The sequence below is a fragment of the Sus scrofa genome, chromosome 13 (genome assembly GCF_054392235.1).
Source record: "Sus scrofa isolate SSC_HxYL_T2T_F1_AM1 chromosome 13, Sscrofa_HxYL_maternal_Yorkshire_Landrace_v2.0, whole genome shotgun sequence".
Classification (NCBI taxonomy): domain Eukaryota; kingdom Metazoa; phylum Chordata; class Mammalia; order Artiodactyla; family Suidae; genus Sus; species Sus scrofa.
Window position 1 is genome coordinate 105,703,443 of NC_139395.1, and position 24,836 is coordinate 105,728,278.

General features: G+C 45.3%; 1 protein-coding gene and 1 long non-coding RNA gene across 5 annotated transcripts in view; one reads left to right on the forward strand and one right to left on the reverse strand.

Moving 5' to 3' along the window:
- The window catches only part of LOC110256316 (uncharacterized), a 347,057-nt gene that overhangs the window by 79,223 nt on the left and 242,998 nt on the right, over positions 1-24,836 (forward strand). The window lies entirely within an intron of this gene.
- SIAH2 (siah E3 ubiquitin protein ligase 2) lies at positions 3,821-24,674 on the reverse strand. Its single transcript, XM_003358611.5, has 2 exons — positions 23,726-24,674; positions 3,821-5,417 (listed from the first exon to the last, which is right to left on the reverse strand). Exons 1-2 carry the CDS (start codon positions 24,140-24,142, stop codon positions 4,860-4,862), a joined length of 975 nt encoding a protein of 324 aa, XP_003358659.1. The 5' UTR covers positions 24,143-24,674; the 3' UTR covers positions 3,821-4,859.

The following is a 24,836-nucleotide window of genomic DNA, read 5'->3' on the forward strand; positions in this document are numbered from 1 at the left end:
CGCATCCCTATATCCTGTCATCCTTATCTGCTACAAATGAGCAGCATTTCTGTAGGTGGTCAAAATATGTGGAAGCCAAACACCTGCACTGAAGGACCAAGGGACATGAGGAAGGGGCATGGACTAGGCAATGGGTTCCTATTCCCATTCTGTTTCTTACCAGCTGTGTGAGTTTAGGCAAGTTACTTAATCTCTCTGAGCCTTAATCTCCTCAACCATTTCTAAAAGGAGGATAAAAAACCCTTCTTGCATGGGGCTATGGGGAGGATCGAATGGGGTAATAGAGACAAAGCACTCTGTACCAGTAGGTGCCCAGCAAACGGCAACTGCTGTTATCTTGGTGGGCTTTCCAAGCTAATCTAATCTTGTGATGCAGCCCCCTGCAGGCTGGAGAAACCTTGACTTGTGCCCTCTGCACAAAGCAGACCCTGCCTTTGATCTGAATGTCAGGTGACACAATGACATAGGTGACACTATGATATAGGGCCTATATGACATAGGATGCTGTAGCACAGGGCCTTTGGGCCAGCGTCCTTGCCTAGAGAGTGATGGGGCAGAGAAACCCTTTGTCTCCTCCTTCCTCTGGATTGTTAGATTATCTTCCTATCTCTGTTCCCCGTCTGCCTGTGGAAGCTCCCCAAGGATTTTTGGTATAAAAACAGAACATTCACTCTTAAAGTGTTGGCTCAGTGCTGCCAATGAATTGTTAGCAGTAATTTATTCAATCAGTATTAATTGGGTGCCCAGGTGACAGGGAAAGAAGGACAAAACAAAAACTCCACAATCTCTCTCACCCTGGAGTTTGTCCAGGGAGGGCACAGACATTGAACAAATAAAATATACAATGGCCATTGTGGAAAATGCTGTGAAGGGAAAGAACAAGGTTTCCTGAGAGAAAATACTGAAGTGCTTGTGGCACCATCAGTCTTCATTTTAAATGAGCCTCATGATTGTCTGCGTGTAGAAGGATTAGGAGCTGGGAGGGAGGGAGGCAGGACAGGCAGTTAGATGCTGTGACGGGTCCTGGCCCAGGTGATGGATGGCAAGTGGAGCAGTGGATCGAGGTTGGGGGGGGGGGTTCCTTTCATTTGTCTTCATAAAAGTGTCAGCTTATAGTTTAGTTTTATAATTTTCCCCCTTTTGCTCGAATAGAAGACACCATGTTGTCATCACAGAAAATCTAACTAGTTGTGTGGTTTTAGGCCAGCGGCTTCCCCTGTGTATGTCTCTGTCCGTCCGTCCATCCATCCATCCATCCATCCGTTTGTTCTCTAAAATAGTGGTAGCAGGTATTGGTATCAACAGGGTCTGATGTTCTTTCTTGCCTTGTCATTTGGGGACTCTGAGACAAATTAAATGTATTCACAAATAAGGAATTTTAAGTTTCAAATTAGGAGCCGAAGCAAAAAGCTTAATACTGAGAGCAAGACTTCCTATGTTTTTAAGAACTCTTGACACCCTTTCTTCCAGGCCAGTGAAATGGTAATCATACTTTAAGCACAGGATGCATGAGTCAGGGAAGGTCAAGGCCACAGGTCTCTCAAGCCAGAAGTACAAAGCACCATCTCTGGCTCTAAACCGTGGGAATCTGAGAGGCAGCTGGAGTGTGACTCACCTGCTTAGTGACATACGTGGGGTCACAATTATCCCTGAATCAACACATACACAGCCCGGCTGTGATGACTTACACACCTTAACTTTAAAAAGCTCAGTTGTCTCATGGAATCAGAACTAGTGTCCCCAAATGACAGGGCAAGAAAGAACATCAGACCCTGTTGATACCAATACCTGCTACTACTCTTTCAGAGAACGAACAGATGGATGGATGGATGGACGGACGGACAGAGATATATAGAGGGGAACTAGGACAGGAAAGAGAAAGGACAACTTTTTAAAAAAATATGGTACGTAAGAGGACCATGTGATGAGTTTTGCTTATCACTGTTTTAAATTTCATTTGCAATTGAACTACATAAAAAGATTTTAATTTACATATTTTTTTTTTCTGTTTTCACTTCTTAAAAATTAGAGAACAACCTGGAGGTTTTTGTTTGTTCTCTGGCAGAAAAGCTTAGTTTCAAAAAAAAAAAAAAAAAGAGGGAGTTCCTGTCGTGGCTCAGTGGTTAACAAATCTGACTAGCATCCATGAGGATGCAGGTTCCATCCCTGGCCTTGCTTAGTGGGTCAAGAATCCAGCATTGCTGTGAACTGTGGTGTAGGTGGCAAATTCAGCTCGGATCCTGTGTTGCTGTAGCTGTGGTGTAGGCTGGCAGCTATACTTTCGATTCAACCCTTAGCCTGGGAACCTCCATATGCCGCAAGTGCGGCCCTAAAAAGAAAACAAAAAAAAAAAAAAAAAAAAAAAAAAAGAGAGAGAGGTTAAGTTTACGTATTTCCAGTGACAGAGGTTAAATGAAACTAGATAACTATTGGAAAGTTAAAGTTCAAAGTTTTGTTGCCTAAAACTTTATTTTCATTTGTTATGTTCTAGAAACATGTTTGAATGGGGAGTCAGGAAGTCTGAATTCTAGAATTAGTGCTGCCACTAATGCGTTGTAGCCCTGTTGGCCGATCACTTTACCTCTTGGGGCTGAAAATCTAACTTTTTATGCTTTTTAAATAACTTGATTCCACTATCTATACCTTTACAGTCTTTTGGTTATAGTACCTCATTGACTAATTGGTCCTGATTTCCTCGGTCAAATATAACAAGAAGGGCTAGATAAGGACACAAAGGGACGATGAGAAGCTAGACTAGTGTATACACAAAATGCAGAGCTGGGGTGCCATGTGTGCATGGGACAGCTACACCTGGACCAGCTCTGCCTTGAAGGCCAAAATCCACCTGCTTCTGGATCTTAGTATCACTTTGATGGATCCCTCTACAAATTGGCTTGAAATGTGACTTTCATCATAATAGGAATTGCGATTTTCACTCACCAAACACATCTCAAAGCAGCTTCTTTTGTTCAAGGTACTGCTCTTCACGTTTATATGAAGAACAGCCTCAAAGATAAGTTACTCTAGCAATTCCTTAACTGCCAGAACTCTTTTTCTGGCTAAAACCTCAGCCCTGCATCTCACCTAAGAAACAGAAGCAACTGTAGGAGTTCCCCCGTTGTGGTACAGTGGAAACAAATCCAACTGGTATCCATAAGGATGCAGGTTCGATTCCTAGCCTCTCTCAGTGGGTTGGGGATTCAGCATTGCCATGAGCTGTGGTGTAGGTTTCAGATGCAGCTCAGATCCTATGTTGCTGTGGCTGTGGCCCAGGTCAGCAGCTATAGCTCTGATTTGACCCCTAGCCTGGGAAAGTCTGTATGCAATGGGTACAGCCCTAAAAAGAAAAAAAAAAAAGAGCAACTCTAAATTCACCACATCCACCTGCTACTTCTCTATGCCATCCAGCCACTAACATGAGCAGTCTCCAATCCTCACTGAGCTCTCGGGGCTAATGTATGAATTCCTTTGAGAGTTCAGGGTCAGGATTGAGGGAGTGGGCCACTCTGGCTCAAACCCCATACACGGCCCTCAGCTCTAGCCTTCTGATTCTGTAAAGCAGGAGAAATTCTCTCCTTCCACAAGGAAGAATGGCCCCAAGAAGGAGAGCACAGCCACACCAATGACACTGTGGTTCAGAGGAGTGAGTTCTGACCCCCGTGCATCCACTGACATGGGCCATGACCTTGGACAAATGAATGTTTTTTCACATGGAAAGTGTGACAGCTCCAAGCCCAGGGTAGGTGAAGCTTCATAGCACCTGCACACAGCAGTCATCCAATAAACACACGGTATTCCACCCAGCCGATGATGCAGGATATTCATTTCTGGAAAATATTTATTAAAAAACTAAAGTGAATGTGGCAAAAAAACAAAACACCCAAAAGAAAACCAACCCAAAAACTCCAACATGTACCTTTAAATAGCAAGCATACGACACTGGTTATAAAGCTTTTCTCTCTACTGATCTAGTCTTTCCCACTATCTAGGTCAAGGAGGGCCTCTGAGGGAAGCCACGTGTAAACAGGTCATCTGTATTAGTGACGAGCAAAAACGAACTCTGTGAGAACCATCAACAGCCATCCAGCTCACTTTCCTAGGCTGTCCACCCCCACACAAGAGGGTGACCAGATCTCAGGAGTGTATTCCTGAGAATCTGTGGTTCTAGTTTTAATTTGGGGTTGGGGGATGGGGCGGATGAAACAGTAGAAAGACAAATAGTATCAGTAGAGGGCAATCAATCATAAAGCACCTTTAAAGTCTGGACCCTCTCCCACAGCTGAACCCAGGAATTCTCAAACTTTACTGTCGAAAAGGATCCCCTGATGAGACTGTTAATGTTACAGGCTCCCCACCCTCATGTTTCAGATGAGCACTCCAGGTGATTCCACGGCATACTGAGGAGCCATCCAGTTTGAGAAACACTGTTCAAAACACATGAAAACCATTCCTACCCCTGAAACACAAGGTAAAAGTTAAGGAATCGACTGACAGTCACTGTGCTTTTGTCACCTCGGAGGGACCAACAGAAGGAGGCAGGCAGGAAAGCACCTCCAATTCCTAACATACTGGTCTAGAGCAGCCTGAGCAACCTGTCAGGTGCCGTTCAGGAAGTAAGTAAAATCGAATAATAAAGTTGATTTTTTTTTTGAGCATGGAGCGGCCTCCAAATGACTAACAGGCCAACCTCATCCATCCCAGTTTAATGAACTTTTGTTGGGCCAACGCCAGACGGGAAGCTGCTGTTCGAACAGAACATGGGGTAACTGTGGGTCTTGACTTGTGACGACATAGCGAATAAAACATCTATAAAAACCTTTATTAACCATAGAGTGTTCTGCCCACATCATTTCGGTGCATCACGGACAACAGGTAGAAATAGTCACATTGATTCCAAGGTTCCCATTATCTGCAAAAAGATGCGCTATGGCTGTGTCGAACACCAGGCAGTCGCTGTTCATGATGGCTGCAGACACGCCGTCGTGGATGGAGCGTGGCGTGGCCTCCCAGGTCAGTCTCCTCCGGTTCCCGTTCAACTCCAGTCTGTAGGCGAAGTTCTCGGCCTGCTTGCGGGTGCCAATGAGCAGGACGATGGCAAAGAACTGCTGGTGGCCCTCGTACTTCTCCTGTTTCTCCAGCACCAGCATGAAGTGATGGCCGAAACAGGACTGCATCATCACCCAGTCCACGGCCCCTGGCAGGTTAATGTCTGTGGCCAGAAAGACGATGTCTTCCCCCTGGAGGGTGGTGATGCTCTTATGGGCGTGCATGAGATGGGACATCACGGCTTCCAGGGACCCCTGCCACTTGCAGGAAGCGCCAGGACAAGGGCAGGAGTAGGGACGGTATTCACAGATGTCTTCGTGTTCTGGTTTCTCCGTGTGGTGCAAGGTCAGGGAACAGCCCGTGGTGGCATACTGCGTGGACAGAAAGAATCACAGTGAGACACTGGGCCTTCTCAACCTCTAAGCGCACTCAGGCGTCTGAGACTTACACTGTATTCTTATTTCAGCTGTTTTTGCTCCAGATGAGTTAAATACTGATGACTTAAAAGTCTCAGCACCTCTTCATCATCAGTACTGCCCTGCATAAAATCAGGGGAACATCTCGAACCAGCAGTGAACTGCATGTCCTGCCCCTGTTCCCACATTGTTAAAAACATGAGAACTCAAGGGCTTTTACCATAAATGTCTCAAACAAGATTGTGGAACTAGCCCTGGGAAACCTGGCATTCCCCTCATCTGTGAATTTAAAGATTTTTTAAAAATTTAGAATTGCTTAGGGGTAAGGACAAAGAATATGTTATCTCCAGACCCATTTTTACCTACAGATAACTTTTGCAGATGGTATAACTCTTCTCCGTTGTCCCTGCCCACTTCTTCCTGGCTCAGACTGTGACTGGCATGCAGGCTAGGCGTCCCTGTGGTTTCCTGCTCTTGCTGTTGGAGTGACCAGCAAGTGACAGAAGAGGGCTGGAGACCCCTCACATTGCTGGAAGTATGACCTCACCTTCTTCACCTTTTACCTTCCCCCTCAGGGAGGGCTTCGAACTTACTTTGTGGGAGTTGTTGTGGGCGGGGAGGGGGGGGGAACACCTCCAAGAGTTCCTTAACTAAGTCAGGAGGCCACTAGTCAATTTGGTCCCAGCCAGTGGGGTTAAAATGAGAAGGGCCTCAGCCTCCTCTCAGAGTCCGTTACACTTTCCCCAGGCCCCTTCCTCAAGTTCACGTGTGCATCTTCATGATCGGGTATGTCACGTCCCCATGACAGGCCTGGGAGGAAGGGGAACTAAAGCGGGTCCTGGAGGGAGTGCTTGTCCTAGACAGGTATTCTGACACAATCAGTCCACCCCTTGAACCCTGCCTTAATAGGGTGGGAACAAAACCATTTTCTCCCTTGCATTTCGGATGACATTCCTGGTGGATAAGTCAGATCCATCATGAGAAAAGACCATGCCAAAAGGAATTAGACTTCTACACCCAATCTTCATGAGAAAAGACCATGCCAAAAGGAATTAGACTTCTACACCCAATCTTCACCAGAATGACCATGTTAATTCCTAGATACCGGATGGAGAATCAGCCCACAAGTAGACACCTGCCCAGAGTATTGTGCTGTTGTTATGTCAGGAATAAGGAAACATGAATGACCTTTTCAGGTAAAACTAGAAGGCAGCTTCATCCCCCTCGAGCCCAGGATGAGGGGTACACTGGCTGGGTTCCCCCACCTGGGCTCCCTGATCCCCGGTTAAGACATGAAGACCCCAAGCAAGGGCAGGGCCATGCTGTTTTTTTCTAAAGATGCTATGTCCATTGCTAAAAAACAAACCAAACCCTGCAGCTGTTTTTACTCCTCCCTAGCCTGCCTTTGGGAATATACCCCTTCTAAACTTGAAGTAGGTCAACTTCTAATCTTTACAGTTGAATCATCACTAGCAACAAGCTGGCCCTGAGCAACCTCTCCTTACAAGACCCTAAGCTGTAGTCCTTGAGCAGATACCCAGCTGCGAAGGCTGTCACCACCTTGATGGAGATGAACCTCCCCTAATAAGGAAGAAGAGGGTGGCTTAAAGAGGGAACTGCAGCTCATCCCTCCTCCGTGCCTAAAGTGAATTATAACGGTCTTCAGTAGAAATTGGCAGAAATGGTTCACTGTTATTTACTTTGCCCACAGGAATTGCTTATTCATCTTTCAAGACCATAGACTAATTTTAAGAGCATGGATATAAAAAACTGAATCAGAAGAAGAAACAAATTTATTTATTCACATGTTTACAGTCTGTGTTCCTAACAGTGTATGCACCCACCCCCCACCCCCGCAAGAAAACCAAATCTCTATTAACTGTGTTTTAAATCTTGGGTGAGGCTTGGAACACAGAGCCTTCTGATGCTCTTCTGTGAGTGACAGGTGAGGCGTTTCTGCCGAGTGTTTAAAAACACACATCCACACAATAAAAATAGCAAGAATTAGCCCAGAGCCTGGCAGATTCCCTGGGTGAATAAACAAGCCCTCAATATTTGGATCTGAAGACCTTTCAGGATGGGCTGTTTACCATGGCTGCCCAGGAATAATTCCAGGAACGAAATGAACTTTGGCACAGAGTGTACAGAAAAGTACCACCTGCTCCTCTTCCCCAGCCCAAAGCCCCAAACCACTCCACGTTCACCAAGTTAGATGTACAGTAAATATTTATTATCTAGCAATCATTTTAGAACTTTTTCTTGTGTAACTCAGGAATATTTATATTCTGAATTACTGGTTTGTCTTACAAGTCGAACACTCTCCCTTCAACCCAAATATAGAGAAAGGGGACCCTCTCTCAATTACAGAAAAAGAGAAGGCATTACTGAGCATCTGTGTGACAATGACCTCATGAGAAAAGGTCTTGCTACAGCCTCTACTAAAATATAATTTTAAAGTGTTATGTGCTTACTCTGGTTTTTCTAAACAAGGTGAACTTTAATGCCAATCTATTCCTTCTCTTTTCCATCATGGGTGAGAGAGTGTCTTCATGACCACTGCACCACTGTTAAGATGACTGGGTTAGAGATGATCTCTAACAGAAAAGATTTAAACTTGAAACGTGGGCACGCACGCGCGCATACACACACACACACACACACACATGCACGCACTCTGGTGCCGCACTTCATACTTGGAATAGTTGCCATTGTTCTGGAATCACGTTCTTGTCACCTACACTAAGGGCACTCCTCCAGGGAGCAGAGGGTCTGTGAATTCCCCGAGACTGTCTAGGTGCCTCTGAGGAGCAAACCCTAATTGCGCTGGTCCCTGGGCTTGTGTATTCCTGATAAGCTCCAAGGGTTTCTAAGGGCCACCCGCCTCTGTAGCACAGACCCCCATGCTGTCTGCCCTTACAGGGGCCATACTAGGCAGCAACCGACAGCTCAGATACATCAGAAATACAGGTGACTTTGCAAAGGAAGACTGGGGAGAGGGCGACAGGTGATTTCAGAGTGAGGACAGGTTGAGGAAGAAGGGGTAAGGGAAGCTACACTGTGGATGAAGCACATTGTGGATGGAATGATTCCATCCAGTTCCAACACAGGGTGAGTGGAGCCAGCAATGGGGTTTTATAAAGCCTAAATAAATGAGAAGGCAGGTCTAGGTTCTGTCAGGGACATCCCTGACGATTTAGTTTGTTTTGGGGGTTTCTCTCTAGCAGCACTATTTACAAGGACCAGCTGAATCTTGGTTTGGGGGGCTGTGCTGGGCATTGGAAGGTGTTGAGCCTCATCCCTGGCCTTGACCCACTAGATGCCAGTAGCAGCCCCTCCCCCCCTCCCATGCTGTGACAACCAGAAATGTCACCAGGCACGGCCAAATGTCTCCTGGGTGGCAAAATCACCCCAGCTGAGAACCAGTGACCTCAGTGAGTGACAAGACCTGGCTGGGCAGCCACACTTGCAGCTGTGAGCAGGGGCTGCACCAGGAAGTGGGTCGGCTGGTCAGTGCCCCGCCCAATGGGCACTACCCAGGGCAGCTCATGGAGGCCAACCCTGACACACAGCTAGACCTTGATGGTTTGCAAGGCGTGGAGGAAGGCTGGGGCACTGGGTCCACCCGTTTCACGGACTGACTGACTCATTTTGGCCACGTGGTCATTTGTGGCCACACAAGGTCAGAGTCCTGTGCTGCTGTTTCTCTGCTCACAACAACTTAGGAGTCAGAAAGAACCAATCTTTTGAGAAAAAAACAATTTCCATCTGCCTTGATCCCCCTCAGCCCTCAATCCAAGACACATACAAAACCCAGGGGTCCACAGATGTACCACTTCTGGAAGCGGGTTCGCACATGAACTTCTTCCTTGGTTTGCAAGGAAAAAAACAGCCCTGACAGCAGCTCTCCCTAAGGAATGGGTTGGCAGCACCTTACAAACAAGTAACCAGTAATTAGGCCCTCCCAGCCTTCTCTAGCATCTGGCAAGAAAGTCCTAAGGTTTCACTTCTCACACTCTGGCTGGGGCCTGCCCATCAAACAGAGGGTTCAAAAGATGCCCACTTTCCAGGAGACGCCCTGTTCTTCGCTGTGCACTCTCGTTCCTGAGATGAAGCACCTGGGCTGCTTTGCAAAGGGCTGCCTGCGTCCTGAGACATGTCCACGGTTATAAATGAGATTTCTCCGCTGGGAAATAGCTGCTCATCCCCCCTGGGGGCTGAGGTGGGATTTGCTTTAAGTAAAGCTCTTTAAGGGAGGGGTGGGGGCAGGGGAGACACGACCACACACAGGAGCCCAAAGCTAAAGAGGAATGTATGGGCAGGGGAGATTGCCCAGCAGAGTGAGAAACAAAGCCATGTTGAAATAACACTTCTGACCTCTCTTTAGAAACTTTTCACGTTGCAATGGCTCAAAGGTCCTTGTGCAAACATGTTCTGCTGTGAAAAGGCAATGTGTGACCCGGTGCCTCATTATGAAGTCTTTGCAGAAAGCAGTAAACAGTGCCAATTCTTTTCCCGGATATGGAGTTTGAAGGTTGTTTTATTTAAGCTGGAATTTAGACAAGGTTTTACCCTTTTTGGCAGAGAAACCCCCGACACACAAATACACATGACAAGGTACGTCAAAATCATAGTCAAACACTAGACACCTGTTATTTACCTAAGAAACACAGACATTATATTTGTTTATGGAATGAGTATATTATGAATTCTTAGCCTGGGTGCTAGTGAAGGACATGGATCCTGTGACAGGTTTAGAACAAGTCTTTTAACCTGTTTAATTAAATTTGAGTCCACGCAATTCAGGGACGACCTGCTCATCACCAACAATCAACAGTCCAGGACAATGGAGGCGCCAGGAACAGAAGCAGGTCCCCCCCTGGGACTGAGCTAACCACCCTGCCTCCACCTGCTTACCTCCTAGGAAACAGGGAAGTGTATTAGCAAAATACCTGCCAGCACCTCAAAGGAGAAGGTCTCCGGAAAAACAAAGCACAGTAGAGATTTTGTTGTTGATGCTTATAAACAAAGCACGGTAGATATTTTGTTGTTGATGCTTATAAACTTTCGAATCAAATCCAAGAAACAAACTGCACTTTCTTTCCATCTAAATACGCTGTAATCATCACAGAATGCACACTGATGGCCAAATGCAGTGTATGACCCTGGAACGAGAAACCAAAATTGCTAGAAAGGGCATTACTGGAACCACGACTGAAATTTGAATATGACTATGGATTAGATAAGAATATCTACTGCATATCACATTTCCTGATTTTAATAACCATATTATAATTACATAAGAAAGTGTCCTTGTTTTTAGGAGAAACATGGTGAGGTATATAGGGGTAAAAGGGCAGGATGCCTGTAATGTATATATATAAATTGAGACAGCACAAAAGATAAAGCGAGTGGGGCAAAAAGGAAATAACTGGTGAATCTGGATAAGGGTATATGTGGAGGTTTTTTTTGGTACTATTATTGTAAGAGTATAGATCTGAAATCATGTAAAAATAAAAACATTAAAGAACCCAGGACTAAGCATATTTATCTCCATGGGTCAGAGATTCCTTTGGCAGAGTTGGTTGAATGAATTAAATTTTATCATATTAATGTTTTTTTAAAAAAATATACTATTAATTTCATATCTACATGTAAATGCAAAAAATTCATAGTTTCCCTTTTACCAGAAGCTCTTGGGAGTCATTTTAGTGAACCAATACAATTTGGCAGTGAAGACACCAATTGTTATAATTCCCAGCACTTTTTGGGCTCCCTAAGAAGAGAAGCCCATTGCTCCTCTGATCCTTCTAAAGGTTTATGAGCACCTGACAAATCTATGGCCCTGGACTGTAGTTTCCATTCTCTCTCTCTCTCTTTTTTTTTTGTTAGGGCCATACCTGTGGCACATGGAGGTTCCCAGGCTACGGGTCAAATCAGAGCTGCAGGTGCCAGCCTATGCCACAGCCACAGCAACTCAAGATCTGAGCTGAGTCTGCGACCTGCACCACAGCTCATGGACATGTCAGATCCTTAACCCACTGAGCGAAGCCAGGGATTGAACCCTCATCCTTATGGATACCAATCGGGTTTGTTAACCATTAAGCCACAACAAGAACTACTAGTTTCCAGTTTCATTATCCACCACCCCCAGTGGTCTGAAGGAAACTCCTACTCGATTCCAGACCACATCTGAAAGAGAAATTCCTAGAGTGAAACTTACCCACACCCCTTTCTTATACAGGCAAACCCCTTTTAGCGCTGGGGAGGTGACCCCGGGGATGGAATCAGAGTTGCACGAGTTCAACAAGAAGGGTGGATTCCTGGCAGTAAAACTTACATGCGGTCAGCAGACAATAAGGTTTGAAGTCTACCTTCTCAATATTCTTTAGACTCCTTTAAATGTGAGCTGGAGCTCGACCTAGTCTAGACCCACACTGCAGTAAAACTTACATTTTAACCAGCAGTTACACTTCAGTTTTACCACTTTCCAAAAGGACTTCCAGCAATCCAAACTAGCTCTTTTGTGACTAAGCATGTTTTTAGCTGCCCTCCCCTCCCAATATCACTAACTGCTCACAGGTTATTTTCCAACTAATTTATGGGCCTATGAATTTTGTTCATTGATTTACTGATTTATTGCCTGCTTCCTCTCCACCCTGTACTTGTTGGTAAATGAATAAATATTAGGTTTATCTGCAGAGGATGATGGTTCTCCACCATGTTTACATTATTTTAATGTAAGTCTTAAAATAGAATTAAAAAAAAAAATCAAGAGACCTTGAGATCACGTAAGGAAAACTGTATTTTAGACTTCAGACACTATGGGTTTGTTCTCAAATTTTTGACAAAGGCACTTCCCATATTTTATTTATATAAATTACTTGGGTGGGAGTGTTTATAGCTTTTCTGAAATCTTATATAGATGGGGAAACATGATGCTACTGTCATTTTGACAGTTATATGTCCCTCTTGTTTAAGATGTGTTTACAACTGGTGGTTGAGTAGCTGTGATTTGAATCCAAGTACCAGTGTCCTGTGTGACCTTGGATTGAGCCTACCTACCATGTCGCCTCTGAGTGAGTCTATAAAACTACCTTTAGCTCAGCCCTTGACTATTATTAACAGTAGAGAAGTTCAGACTTAGGCAATAGAAGAAAGTGAAATTTCTTGTGGCTTAAATGTAATACTCACCTTGCCTCTGTCTAGCATCCTTCCTCTAAGAACTTCAGCGGATTTTACTTAAATGGTAAATTCCTCACTTCTGCTATGAGGTAGTGCAAAGACATAATTATCAAGCTACAGTGCATCCAACAGTTTCGCTGATGATGAGAAAACAGTGTCACTCAGTGGAACAGTGGTCAGGCTAAGAAAATAGTGACATTTAACGTTATAAAAGTTTCTTCTGGAGAAATTAAAATCTTGGGCTCAAAAATTTTTCCTTCTTTGGAATTCTCATTGTGACTCAGCAGGTTGAGAATCCAACCTAGTTTCTATAAGGATGTGGGTTCAATCCCTGGCCTCGCTCAGTGGGTTAAAGATCTGGCGTTGCCACAAGCTGAGGCGTAGGTTGCAGATGTGGCTTGGATCTGGCGTTGCCATGGCTGTGGTGTAGGCTGGCAGCTGTAGCTCTAATTCAGTCCCTAGCCTGGGAACTTCCATATGCTGCAGGTGCAGCCCTAAAAAGAAAAAAAAAGAAGTTTTTCCTTTTTGCCTATGAAAACTCCATGTGACTTGGTGGGAAGATGCTGGTGCCATTATCATTGCAGTCATCTAAGAACATCCTGCTCTTGGAGATGGGGGTGTGTGTGCATTTGGCCTTACAAGGCTCCTTGGGCTGGCAGGGATTCCTTCCTTCCTTTTTCTTTCTTTCTCTCTTTCTCTTGTCATGTCCATGGCATGAGGAAGTTCACCAGCCAGGGAATGAACCCAAGCCACAGCTGTGACCCGAGCTGTTGCAGTGACAAAGCTGGATCCTTAACCCCCTGTGCCATAAAGGAACTCCAAGGGATTACTTTATAATCTCAGAAATGTTAAAGTTGACTTTTCACCAAGTACACTTCTCATCTGACCATAGCTTGACCTAGCAGGCAACTAACCCCACACTGTCTTGGAGAACCAGTTTTGTAAGATCTCTTAGGAGTCTCTATTCAAGCAAATGAAAGCACCTTAAAGTAGGAGCTGAGGTTGGAGGCTTTATACCACACCACCAGGGCCTTGACCAGCCTTTCTTAATACACCTGTCCTGTTTTGTGCCAGGCTCCTACCTGCATAACCACATTTACTGCCCTGCCTACCCTTCAAACAGGGCTACATCCCTTAGGATGCTTTTCTTCTCAACAAAAGCGACTGAATCCACAAGAAGACTGAACTGGTAGGGTTGCCCACTTAAGCAAAGGAAAATACAAGTAGCCCGGTATGTCCCAGGCAATATTTGGGGTATACTTATACCAAAAAAAATAAAAATAAAAAAAATAAAAAATTACTTCTCTGCAAATTTAACTGGGCATCCTGTATTTTACCTGGCAGCTCTGATAAGAGGCCCCTTTTAGTACCATGGCCATCCCTCCCAAAGCCGTTATGTGAGCCTGGGATGGGAAGGGGGGTGCCTGTTTCTCAGCAGGGTGGAGAGGGTAGCAGAAAAGGCACTGTGAAATTACTAGGTGCATTTTGGAGTTTCTGCTCCCCAAACTTACAAACTTTGGGCAAATCTCTTGGGGGGGGGGTGCTGTGTCCTATTTCCTTTACAAAAGAATTAGGAGGATAACATGAGATAAAATACACAGTTCAGACCAAATAAATGACTTTCTCTGCAAGCACTGGCTTCCTACACAACCTCATCAGGATCTTCCATCCCTTCCTTCTCCCTGGGTACACTGATGCTCATCCTTTTTTTATTTTGTTTAAAATCGAAGTATAGTTGGTTTACAATGTCATCTTAGTTTCAATTGTGCAGCACAGTGATTCAGTTATACACATACATATTTTTTTCTTTTTTAGGTTATTTTCCCTTACAGGTTATTACAAAATATTGAGTATAGTTCCCCGTGCTATATAGTAGGTCCTTGTTGGTTATCTATTTTTATATATAGTAGTGTGTATATGTTAATCCCAAACTCTTAATTTACCCCTCCCCCCACCACTCATCCTTCTTAATGCAGCTTAACCACCACCACCAAGGGAGGTCTCCGGATTCCTCTGCTCCTACTACTTCAGAAGGACTCTGCTGGAACATCTATCTCTAGAGTTAGAGTTTCAGAAGGATGAGGTGAGAAGGGAGGCACTGGCTGGCTAGGTAGATGGTTTGTAGGAAGAGAAGGCTTGGGGCTGCAGGAGATTCTGAGGCAAGGATGGGTCTGATGAAATGTTAGTGGATCATCAGGAGGAACCAACTCTGGCCTGAGGTTACATCAGGGAGGAAAAGCAGGCAGTAGCATTAAGAGAAGCAAAATGATAACATCCATTGCTGGAGATGCTGGAGAAAAATGGGCACTTGATTGTCAATGATTCTAAGTGACAGCCATTAGGCTGTAACATCAAAAGCTTCTGATTTCTGCACATACCCTTTGGCCCTACTATTTAACTTCTAGGAATTTGTCATTAGGGAATAATTATTTTCTTATGCACAGGGATGTAGTTATAGCAGTACATTTTTAAACACTGTCAGAAAACAGAATGATTTAAATGACCACAAACAGGAGTTTGATTAACTCTGACACATTCATAACCAATGTTATGTTCCATAACATTCTAGAGTTATGGAATTGTAATACTATGCACTCATTAAATAAGACCTTAAAGACTACTTATCAATGTGGAAAAGCAGTCACAATGTGTTAGATGAAAAAATAGATTATGAAACAGTGTGGGGATTTCCCATCTTACATGTTTTTTTTAAAGAAATATTTTAAAAGTGCCATCACTGAAAAACCAAGGCTAGGGCCAACTTACCCAGCTCTATGAAAACCATATAAGATTAGAACCAGGGAAGAGAAGCTCGGTGAGAGAATTGATGGGAGAAAATAAGATTTTTTTTCCTTTTATTTATTTTTATTTTTTAGTGAAGTATAGTTAATTTACAATGTCATGTTAGTTTCAGGTATACAGCAAAATGATTCAGTTACATATATATCAGATATACATTCAGACATATATGTATTTACTTTTTCAGATTCTTTTCCCTTATACATTATTATAAAATATTGAATACAGTTCCTTGTGCTATACAGTAGGTCCTTGTTATTGATCTATTTTATATATAGTAGTGTGTATATGTATATAATCCCAACCTCCTAATTTACCCCTCCCCTGCCCTTCCCCTTTGGTAACCTTAAATTTGTTTCCTATGTCCATGAGTCTCTTTTTGTTTTGTAAATAAGTTCATTTGTATCTTAATAAAGTATCTGTAACTCAACCTTAGGAGCTTTATACAAGTAGCTCCTCAAAGAGACTGCCTTAGTCTGTTCAGGCTGCTATAACAGAATGCTACAGACTAGGTAGCTTATACACAACAGAAGTTTATTCCTTACAGCTCTGAGGCTGGGAAGGCCAAGACCAAGGCCCCAGCAGATTCCGTGCCTGATGAGGGTCCATTACCCGCTTCACAGACAGCTGTCTTCTCACTGTGTTCTCACATGGCAGAAGGGGTGAAGGAGCTCTCTGGGGTCTCCTTTATCAAGGGCATGAATCCCATTCTGGTTTTTTTTTTTTTTTGGTATGATCTTTCTTCTTTTTTTCTTTTTAAAGTGTATGCCTGGACCTAACCTCAAACTCTGGCCATTTGCTCATTTGCTTTCTGTTAGTTTCTAACTGTGCAAATTTATTTGGTGTTTACTGTGTGCTGGGGCTGTGCTGGGCACTTTGCCGGAGTTATTACCACATTTGATCCTCACGACAACCCCAATCATCACCCCATTTTACCTATGAGCCTTGGAGGCTTGGAGAGTCACCAGCCAGTCACAGCGGGGACAGAGTAAGAGATAGCCTTGGGATGGGGGGAAGAGAGGAGTGACTCAAAGACACTACCATCATTGATTCAAAGTTTTAAAATATAGAGCCCAGGTCCACACACACATGTACCTTCCATCCATCTCTATGGTGTTTGTGGCTGAAAACTGGGAAGTGGGTGTCTCACAGATACCATATAGTCTAAAAATCACTACAATAAAGACTTTACCCAACTGGAAAGGAGAATCACAGTTTACCAATTTGTAAGAGACTACTGGAAAAAGATGGACATCTGGGGGCAAAGTTGCTAAAATTCTGCTAGAGAATTTTCTTTCTTTTTTTTTTTTTTAGGGCTGCACCTGTGGCACATGTAAGTTCCCAGGCTAGGGTTTGAATTGGAGCTGCAGCTGCCAGCCGACACCACAGCCACAGCAACATGGGACCGGAGCCGCATCTGTGACCTACACCACAGCTCACGGCAAAGCCAGATCCTTAACTCACTGAGCAAGGCTGGGGATCAAACACGCATCCTCATGGATACTAGTTGGGTTCGTCACCATCGAGCCACAGAGGGAACACCTGCTAGAGAAATTTCAGTCTCTCTCATAAGCCTTAGAAAGTACACTCAGGTTTGGAGTTCCCGTCATGGCTCAGCGGTTAATGAACCTGACTAGCATCCATGAGGATGTGGGTTTGATCCCCAGCCTTGCTCAGTGGGTTAAGGATCTGGCATTGCCATGAGCTGTGGTGTAGGTCAAAGATGGGGCTCAGATCCAGCTGTTGCTGTGGCTCTGGCATAGGCCAGTGGCTACACTCTGATTGGATCCCTAGCCTGGGAACCTCCATATGCCTCGGGTGCGGCCCTAAAAAGGCAAAAAAAAAAAAAAAAAAAAAAATGTACACTCAGGTTTAATGTAAGAACACACTGGGTCAGGAGGACTTTTTGCTTTCTAATTTTCCTTTTCAGGATGTCCAAAGTGAAAGCACGTTGCTAGTGGCCCAGGTCTGGTCTGCTCTGCATGACTCAGCAGCAATACCTAATGGCCCTGAATGCTGGTGTTCACCTGGGCAAATGTACACCTATTATGTGCTCTTTTCAAGGAATGAGGACCTTATGGGTGTGAGAAGTGCTCCTGTTCACAATTTTGTCAGATGTGCAACTCTGCCTCTTAAGATATTTTATATTGAGGTCTTAGTGACAGTCATATGGATATAGTGCTTTATAAGGGGCTTCAAAGAAAGGGCGAATCTAATCCAATCCTTTATAGGCCAGACCTGGTTTACCTTTTGATTCTCCTCCGTTCTGGTTGTACTACAGATCAACTTTCAATGACAATGATTTAAAAAAAAAAATCTGTGAAAAATCCTGGGCCAACCCTACGTAGAATCAGCATTAAACTTTAGTATCTTTCCTAGCCTTCTAGTGCTTCTCGTCTTGATTTTCACACTCCAAGGCTGTCCACTTTGTTCTTGAGAATCTTGAGTCTCACCATAAATGCTTGCGGACCTCGGTGCTTCCCAGCACAGGCTTTTTCGAGCCAACCTGGTCAACTTCAGCAGGAGTGAGGATGGCAGGGACAATTTCCAAAATAAATGATTTTACCTTAGGGAAATTTTTGAGGTTAAGGAGAGCTCTTGGAAATGGTTTGACACATGGGTTATCCCCTCAGACTTTTAGGCTATTGATCACCCATCACCTAGCAACCATGCTCATCTCACCTATCTTCCATTTGGGTGAAGCAGAAGCCCTCTCCAGCACTTCTAATTTGATTGAGAACACCCACCAGTGAGGGGTTATCTCTGTTCTTTTCTAACCTGATGAACAAGCAGGCTCAAGGAAGTAGTGACTGGACTGAGGTCATACAAAACCAAGATTAGAACTCTGTTCTCTCTCCCGCCTAGTGCCCTTCTCCCTTGGACAGCTAACTAAATTCCAAAATTTTAAGGCAACAAAAGATCCTTGGAATATTACTCAGCTATTAAAAAAGAATGAAATAATGCCATTTGCAGCAACATGGATGGACTCAGAGATTATCATACTAAGCAAAGTTAGAAAAAGAAAGGCAAATACCATATGATATCACTTCTATGTGGAATCTAAAATGTGACACAAATCTATAAAACAGAAACAGATTTAGAGACATAGAGAACATGTTTGTGGCTGCTAAGGGGGAGAGGAGTGAGGTGGACAGGATTGGGAATTTGGGATTAGCAGATGCAAACTATTAACATGTAAGATGGATAAACAACAAGGTCCTACAGGGAATCATATTCAGTATCCTATGATACACCATAATGGAAAAGAATATAAAAAATCGACATGTGTATAACTGAGCCACTTTGCTATACAGCAAAAATTGACACAACACTGTAAGTCAACTATACTCCAATAAAATTTTTTCGTTAGTAGATGTAAACTATTGCATTTGGAGTGGATAAGCAATGAGATCCTGCTGTATAGCACAGGGAACTATATCTAGTCACTTCTGATGGAACATGATGGAGGATAATGTGAGAAAAAAGAATGTATATATATGGCTGGTTCACTTTGCTGTACAAATTGACAGAAATTGACAGAACAGTAAATTAACTATAGTAGAAAGAATAAAAACCTAAGAAAAAAAATTTTTAAAAAGATCCTTGGTATAACACTTTAGTCCAACTCTCTCTTTTAAAAGCACTCAAAAAAGTGTCTTTAAGTGCAAAGAAATAGACTGACTTACACAAAGTCAAACATCCAGTCACTAGGACAACAGTTCTGGTCTCCCAAAGGCCAGAATGTTAGTATTCTCCCTGCCAAAACAAAGATGAAAAGAGAATAAGCTTTAACAGTTGGGACCTATCAGAGTTCCAAAGTTCACGTATGCTCAGAGTTAAATGAGAACTTCCAGGCTCAATGGATGCTTTCTGAAAGAACCAGATCAGAGGGTACATACACACTGGCAGCTGGAATTTGGTCTGCAGAAACGGTTGGCTTGGCCTGCAAGTGCTATTTTTACATTTGAATGTGGCCAATGTTAAAAAAAAAAAATGAGATATTTAACATTCAAAAAATCCAGGTTTCTGGCTTTTCTTGAAAAAAAAAATTTATCTAAAGGTCTGGCATGGCTGCATCTACTATTGCACCTCTACCAATCAGCCAGCACTGTGCAAGAGTTGCCCTCTTTGGAGGTGGCATGTGTTGTCCAATTCCCAGCCATTTCCATGGCCCCTGAGGTCATCCAAACCCTGAGGTCACATGACAGATGCCTCTCTCCCTTGCATTATTTGTCCCTGCTGGTATTTAGAGTTTGTCCCCCTTGGACTGGATGAATCCATAGCGAGGAGCTTTTGCCTTTCACTTGGGTTATCTGACTTGTTTGTTTTTTAAGGAATACAAACAACATTGTCACAACCCAAATGCGGGGAAGACTAATCTGTCTGAGGCTTTCTAGTTCAATAATTATTTGGAGATAATGCTGCTAGAAACTTGTCTGTAGAGTAGACAAAGAGTGGAAAGAAAATGTCTCAAGAGTGTAAGTGGGCTGGAGTGTTTGAGCTTTGCCCAACTGTGGAAAGAAATATGTGGCTGATATTAAACACGCTGCTGAGTGGGGGCACAAATGTGTCAGCCTTCACTTCTCCTTCTACACCCGGCCCCCCCTGAGGTGGTGGGGGGTTTGAGATAAGGGAACAGGATGTCAAAACCCCTTAGGTGTGGAACAAGACATAGAATGGACTAAAAATACTACAGGGGGAAGAGAGCACTCTGATAGATCCTTTTTTTTTCAAAGGAGACCTGGGCTAACAGTGCACTCGGTACCCTCTAGCCAAGGTGCTGGCAGCACTCTAGCCTTTAATTATGTGACCTCACACCTACGGAAGGAAGCCATTTGGCAACACATCCATTCTGGGGTCAAATGAAGCATAAGCAGTGCAGAGCTGTGATGAAATCCCCCCACATATGAGGTTTGTAGGCCCCACCCCTCATCTTCTCACCCACAAGCCCTACAGGATTCCTGCCAAAGAATTTTAGAGCGAGCATGAATGCTGTCTCATTGGGATGTGTCCATCCAGTGAACTCAGGCAGTTGGATGATCTCGTTACTGGTATCAACCCCAAGTTATGATCTGGGGCCTTGGAGTGTAACCTCAGATTGAAAATCCCTACGTAGTGAGAAGTACAAAGGGTGTGTGCCTACGGGATGTGGGTTTATATGCCGGCCCATGGTGTGATCTTGACAAGTCATTTAACACGTAGCCTTTCCACAGGCACTTGTTTCCTCACCTGAGAGAAAGAAAGGCAAACTTATGAAAGGTGACCTACTCAAAGTAGCTGGCAGGCAGAGGGCCTCACCAAGCATTCTGCACAGCCTCCTTTCTTTTCCTGGAATGCCAGAAGCTACAGGTCCTTAGAAGTGGAGCAGTCCAGTCCCCTCATTACTGATGAGAAAATCAAGGCCCCCCGAGGGTGTCTCTCAGGCATACAATGGCAGCACCAGGCAACTCCTGACATCTGGCTTCTGGTGTTTCACCCAATGTGGGTTTTCTCACATGAGCTAGCCCATGAGAGAGACTCTGAGCAGGTAGGGACAGTGACAAGGCAGTCCCTATGATTTCCAGGACAAGTGTGGGCCAAAGGTCTGGCTAAGAAGACCTGTTTTGCCTAAGTTTGCCAAAGGCCTCACCCCTGAAATTGCTCTCAGCCTTCCCAACTAACATATCTTGGTTACTTGCTGGGCCTCTGTATACATCCAGGTTTGGTTGATCCAAACTAACTGGCTAAGCTATAGCCAGTCGGGATTACTATCTATGGTCTGGATTACTGATCAACCAAAGCTGAGGCAGGCATACTTCAGCTTTATAAATCTCATACATGCAAAAGTGACCCCTCCCCACCAGGTCACTTTCTAAGCTTGGTTCCTGGTCTGTAAGGGGATGGGTGACCTTGTTTAATTTCAGCTGCCAAGTGTCCGCTTCATCCAACTGCAGTCTGACAGAATGGGAACTTTAAAAATCACTGACAGATACAGAAACGCTGGGTACCCTTGATTCCCAAGAGAACTCTTCTTCCAGAGAGACTTTATTAGCGTGTTACATGTTAGGAAAGAATGGATGCTTCAGTAGGTACCAGAATTCTGGATCCTGAAAGTGAAATTTCACACTTAACACAGCATGTAGTAACTGTCTCCTTCCCTTTCTCTTGGGAGAAACAGTGTTCTTATGATATTGCTTTTAAAAAAAAAAAATTAGGGGAGTTCCTGTTGTGACTCAGCGGGTTAAGAACCTTACGTAAGTCTTTCTGAGGATGCCGGTTTGATTCCTGGCCTCACTCAGTGGGTTAAGGATCCGGGGTTGCCGTAAGCTGCATCACAGATGCAGTTCGGCTGCTGCTGTGGCTGTGGTGTAGGCCGGCAACTGCAGTTCTGATTTGACCTCCAGCCTGGGAACTTCCATATGTGGCAGGTGCGGCCCTAAAAAGCAAAAAATAAAAAAAATAAAAATATTAGGGATAGCTGAATCAAATGCTCTTTTGTGAACTATAATTCATCTAAAGGCATTTCTTCTCTTGGCCACTGAAGGTTCAGGGGAAAGTGAAGGGTGGAGAAGATGGCTCCCCAGAAACCCTGTGGGGCATCCCCCACCTCCTCACCCAGCCCCTACAATATAGTTCAAACCTCAAATTCAAACCTCTTATGTCACCTATCACCAAATCTTCTCATGATCACTAGGTTCCCACGTTTTCATGACCCTAAGAAAATTCTACAACTATTTTGTCTAAATTTCATGACAAACTACTACTAGACTGGGGAATTAGTAAGCATTACATGAGGAGTGGTTGAAAGCAGAATAATTTATTAAGGCTGATGAAAAACCCCAAACATGGATTCAGACCCTTATTTGAGTATGCTATTTTAAACTTGACTTGTGGCAGGGCACAGACCAAATTAAATCACTCATTTTACTGACTTAAGTCCCAGCCTTCAGTTCTCTAGTGGATTATTTTTAATTTAAAAATAAGCTCTTGTCCTATAAAAGTAAGCAGCACCAAGGAGAAACGCAATACAGCCTGAATGGCCCAAGAGGCAGAGTGCTCACTTTTACAAACAAACAAACAAACCCTCAAAAGTATTAACGACATTAAGTTTAGAAGAAGAACTTTATGGTCAACATTCTACATTATAATGAGGTAATATAGATAGGTATTTCTCTGAAATGGCTCCTGAAGATTTTTAAGTAACAAGACATTACCATATGACCACACAATGCTGTATTATACAGCCATCTAAAATACAGTGAGGTAGAGCTATGTTTCAGACATAGAAAAACACGATGATATGAAGTTAAGACAGCAAGTTGAAGAAGCCATTTTTGGAGAAACACTTATGTCTGTGTGTGCATATATAAACCTTCCCACACTGACATCTAGGGTTCTAGGGTTCTATATTCAGCTGCGGAGAGTATATTTATATATGGTTAGAAAAAGCCTATGAAGATGCACACTAAACCTGACACTGGTGGGAGAGGAGGTGAGAGGTCTTGGTCTTTCACTTGTTTTTTCTTGTCTTAGTAGTTGGCTTTTTCTTTTCTTTTTTTTCAAGAGCATGGATAACTTTTTAAACTGAATAAAAAATAAACCAATGTTCTTTAAAGAACTGTAACAGCTCCTGAATGCCCTTCCTGTTAAATTCCTGATCAACTCTTGTTTTCACCCCTTAGTAAAAAACAAAACAAAACACAAAACTCTGAAGGCTAGGAGAGGGAAAGGCATGGCTTAGAGGGTTTTCTTATTGTTGGAGGAAAACAGGCTATAGGTACCCTTTTTTTAGCCTCATTCCGGAGGGCTCCCACGTGTCAGGGGTGTGCAAAAGGCTCCCATGTGTCAGGGGTGCGCAAAACCATGCAGGAGGAATCTAGTACCACTCCTTCCAAGGCCAGTGCTGGTAAAGGGTGCGTTTAGTTTACCCTTTTCCCCTTCTTCAATCCCTCACAGATGGTCAGCTTCCCGATCCAAGTTTTACTTGAGCGGCCCAGCTCTACCAAGCACACCCAAGTACACGTCTGCAGAGTAGGCAGGCTCCCGGTGGGAGAGCTGTGATGTGTTCGAACAGCGATCGCGTGCCAGTTAGGCTGGGGTCAGTGATCGGGCAGCTGTCACCCCAAAGCTACTCCCAAAGTGGACAGGTGGGCATGGGGGAGGGTGGACAAGGTGTAAACTTTTGTTGTTGTTGTTGTTAAAATAAGAGAGATGCCGCCTGCCTCCCAGCGCCTGCGAGTGGTTTGGAGGATAAGGGAGTTTCAGGTCGCCGGGAAAAGTGCGCAGCTGGCACCTGAGCTTACCTTGCAGGGAAACAGGACTGCCGAGGCCACCTTCTCCATAGCCAGGTTCCTGATGCTGGGCGTCAGGGCGCCCCTGCACGTCGGGCAGCAGCTCAACTTCTGGCGGCATTGGTTACACACCAGGTGCCCGGCCTGGCACTGCAGGATTGGGGGCAAGACATAGTCAAAGCAGACCGGGCACTCAAAGAGCGAGGTCAGCTCGTGGTGCTGCGGGGACACCGGGCCAGCCCCGCCGCCGCCTCCGGGGCCCGAGATCACCGCCGCCGCGGCGGGCACCGCGGACGAGCCGGGGCCCGCAGCCGAGATGGTGGCGGCGGCCGGGGGCGCAGCCGGGGACGGAGCGTGCTGGGGCTGCGGCGGCGGCTGCTTGTTGCAGGGTTTGTTAGCGCTGGGGCCGGTGGAGGACGGGCGGCTCATCGCGCTCTGAACCAACCATGGAACTGCGGGCGCCTGCCTGCCGCGGGGCCGCCGGGGTCAAGGCGGTGCGCGCCCCGCGGGCGGCGGGCTCCGGGGCAACGCCACCGCGCCCAGCCCAGGACCAAGCAGCGAAGACAGTCGGCGCCGGGCAGGCGGGGGGCTGGACCACGCCGACGATCTCTGCGGCCCCGGGAGCTCCGAACTCCCCTCCGCACCCCCAGACTCCTCCTCCCCGCGGCGTCGTGGCCCCAAAGCCGAGCTGTACGCAGAACCTCGGCCCACCCGCTACCGGAGCAGCAGCTGACGCAAGCCCCGGGGGCGCGCGCGGACGTGACGCCTGGACACGTGTGAGGCCGCCCAGGCGCGCGGGGACTGGCGGAGCCACCCTGCGCTGGGGCGCCGGCTCCGCCCGACTCCAGCTGGCAGCGCCGGGGGCCGCCTAGCGCGGGCGCTTCCTGCCAGGGCTGCCGGCCCGGCCCGCGCCAGTGAGCATGCCCGACTCGCCGCCGCCGCCGCGCGGGATCTGCCTTTCCGGGTTGCGGAGGGGGCCGCCCTTCGGAAAGGCGTCGCTGAAGTCCTTTAGCCACACCCCGGGGAGACACGCTGACGCGTCCCGCGGGCGCAAACCAGAAGGGCAACTTTAGGCGGGGCTGGGGCTTGAGTGGTGGGCGGGGCGGGACGCGGACGTCCTTGG

Coding starts and splice junctions, on each gene's coding strand:
- SIAH2 (XM_003358611.5), bottom strand. CDS start 24,142: ATGAGCCGCCCGTCCTCCACCGGCCCCAGCGCTAACAAACCCTGCAAC. Junction 5,418..23,725: donor CAGTCCTGTTTCCCTGCAAG/GTAAGCTCAGGT, acceptor CTGTCCACGCAG/TATGCCACCACGGGCTGTTC.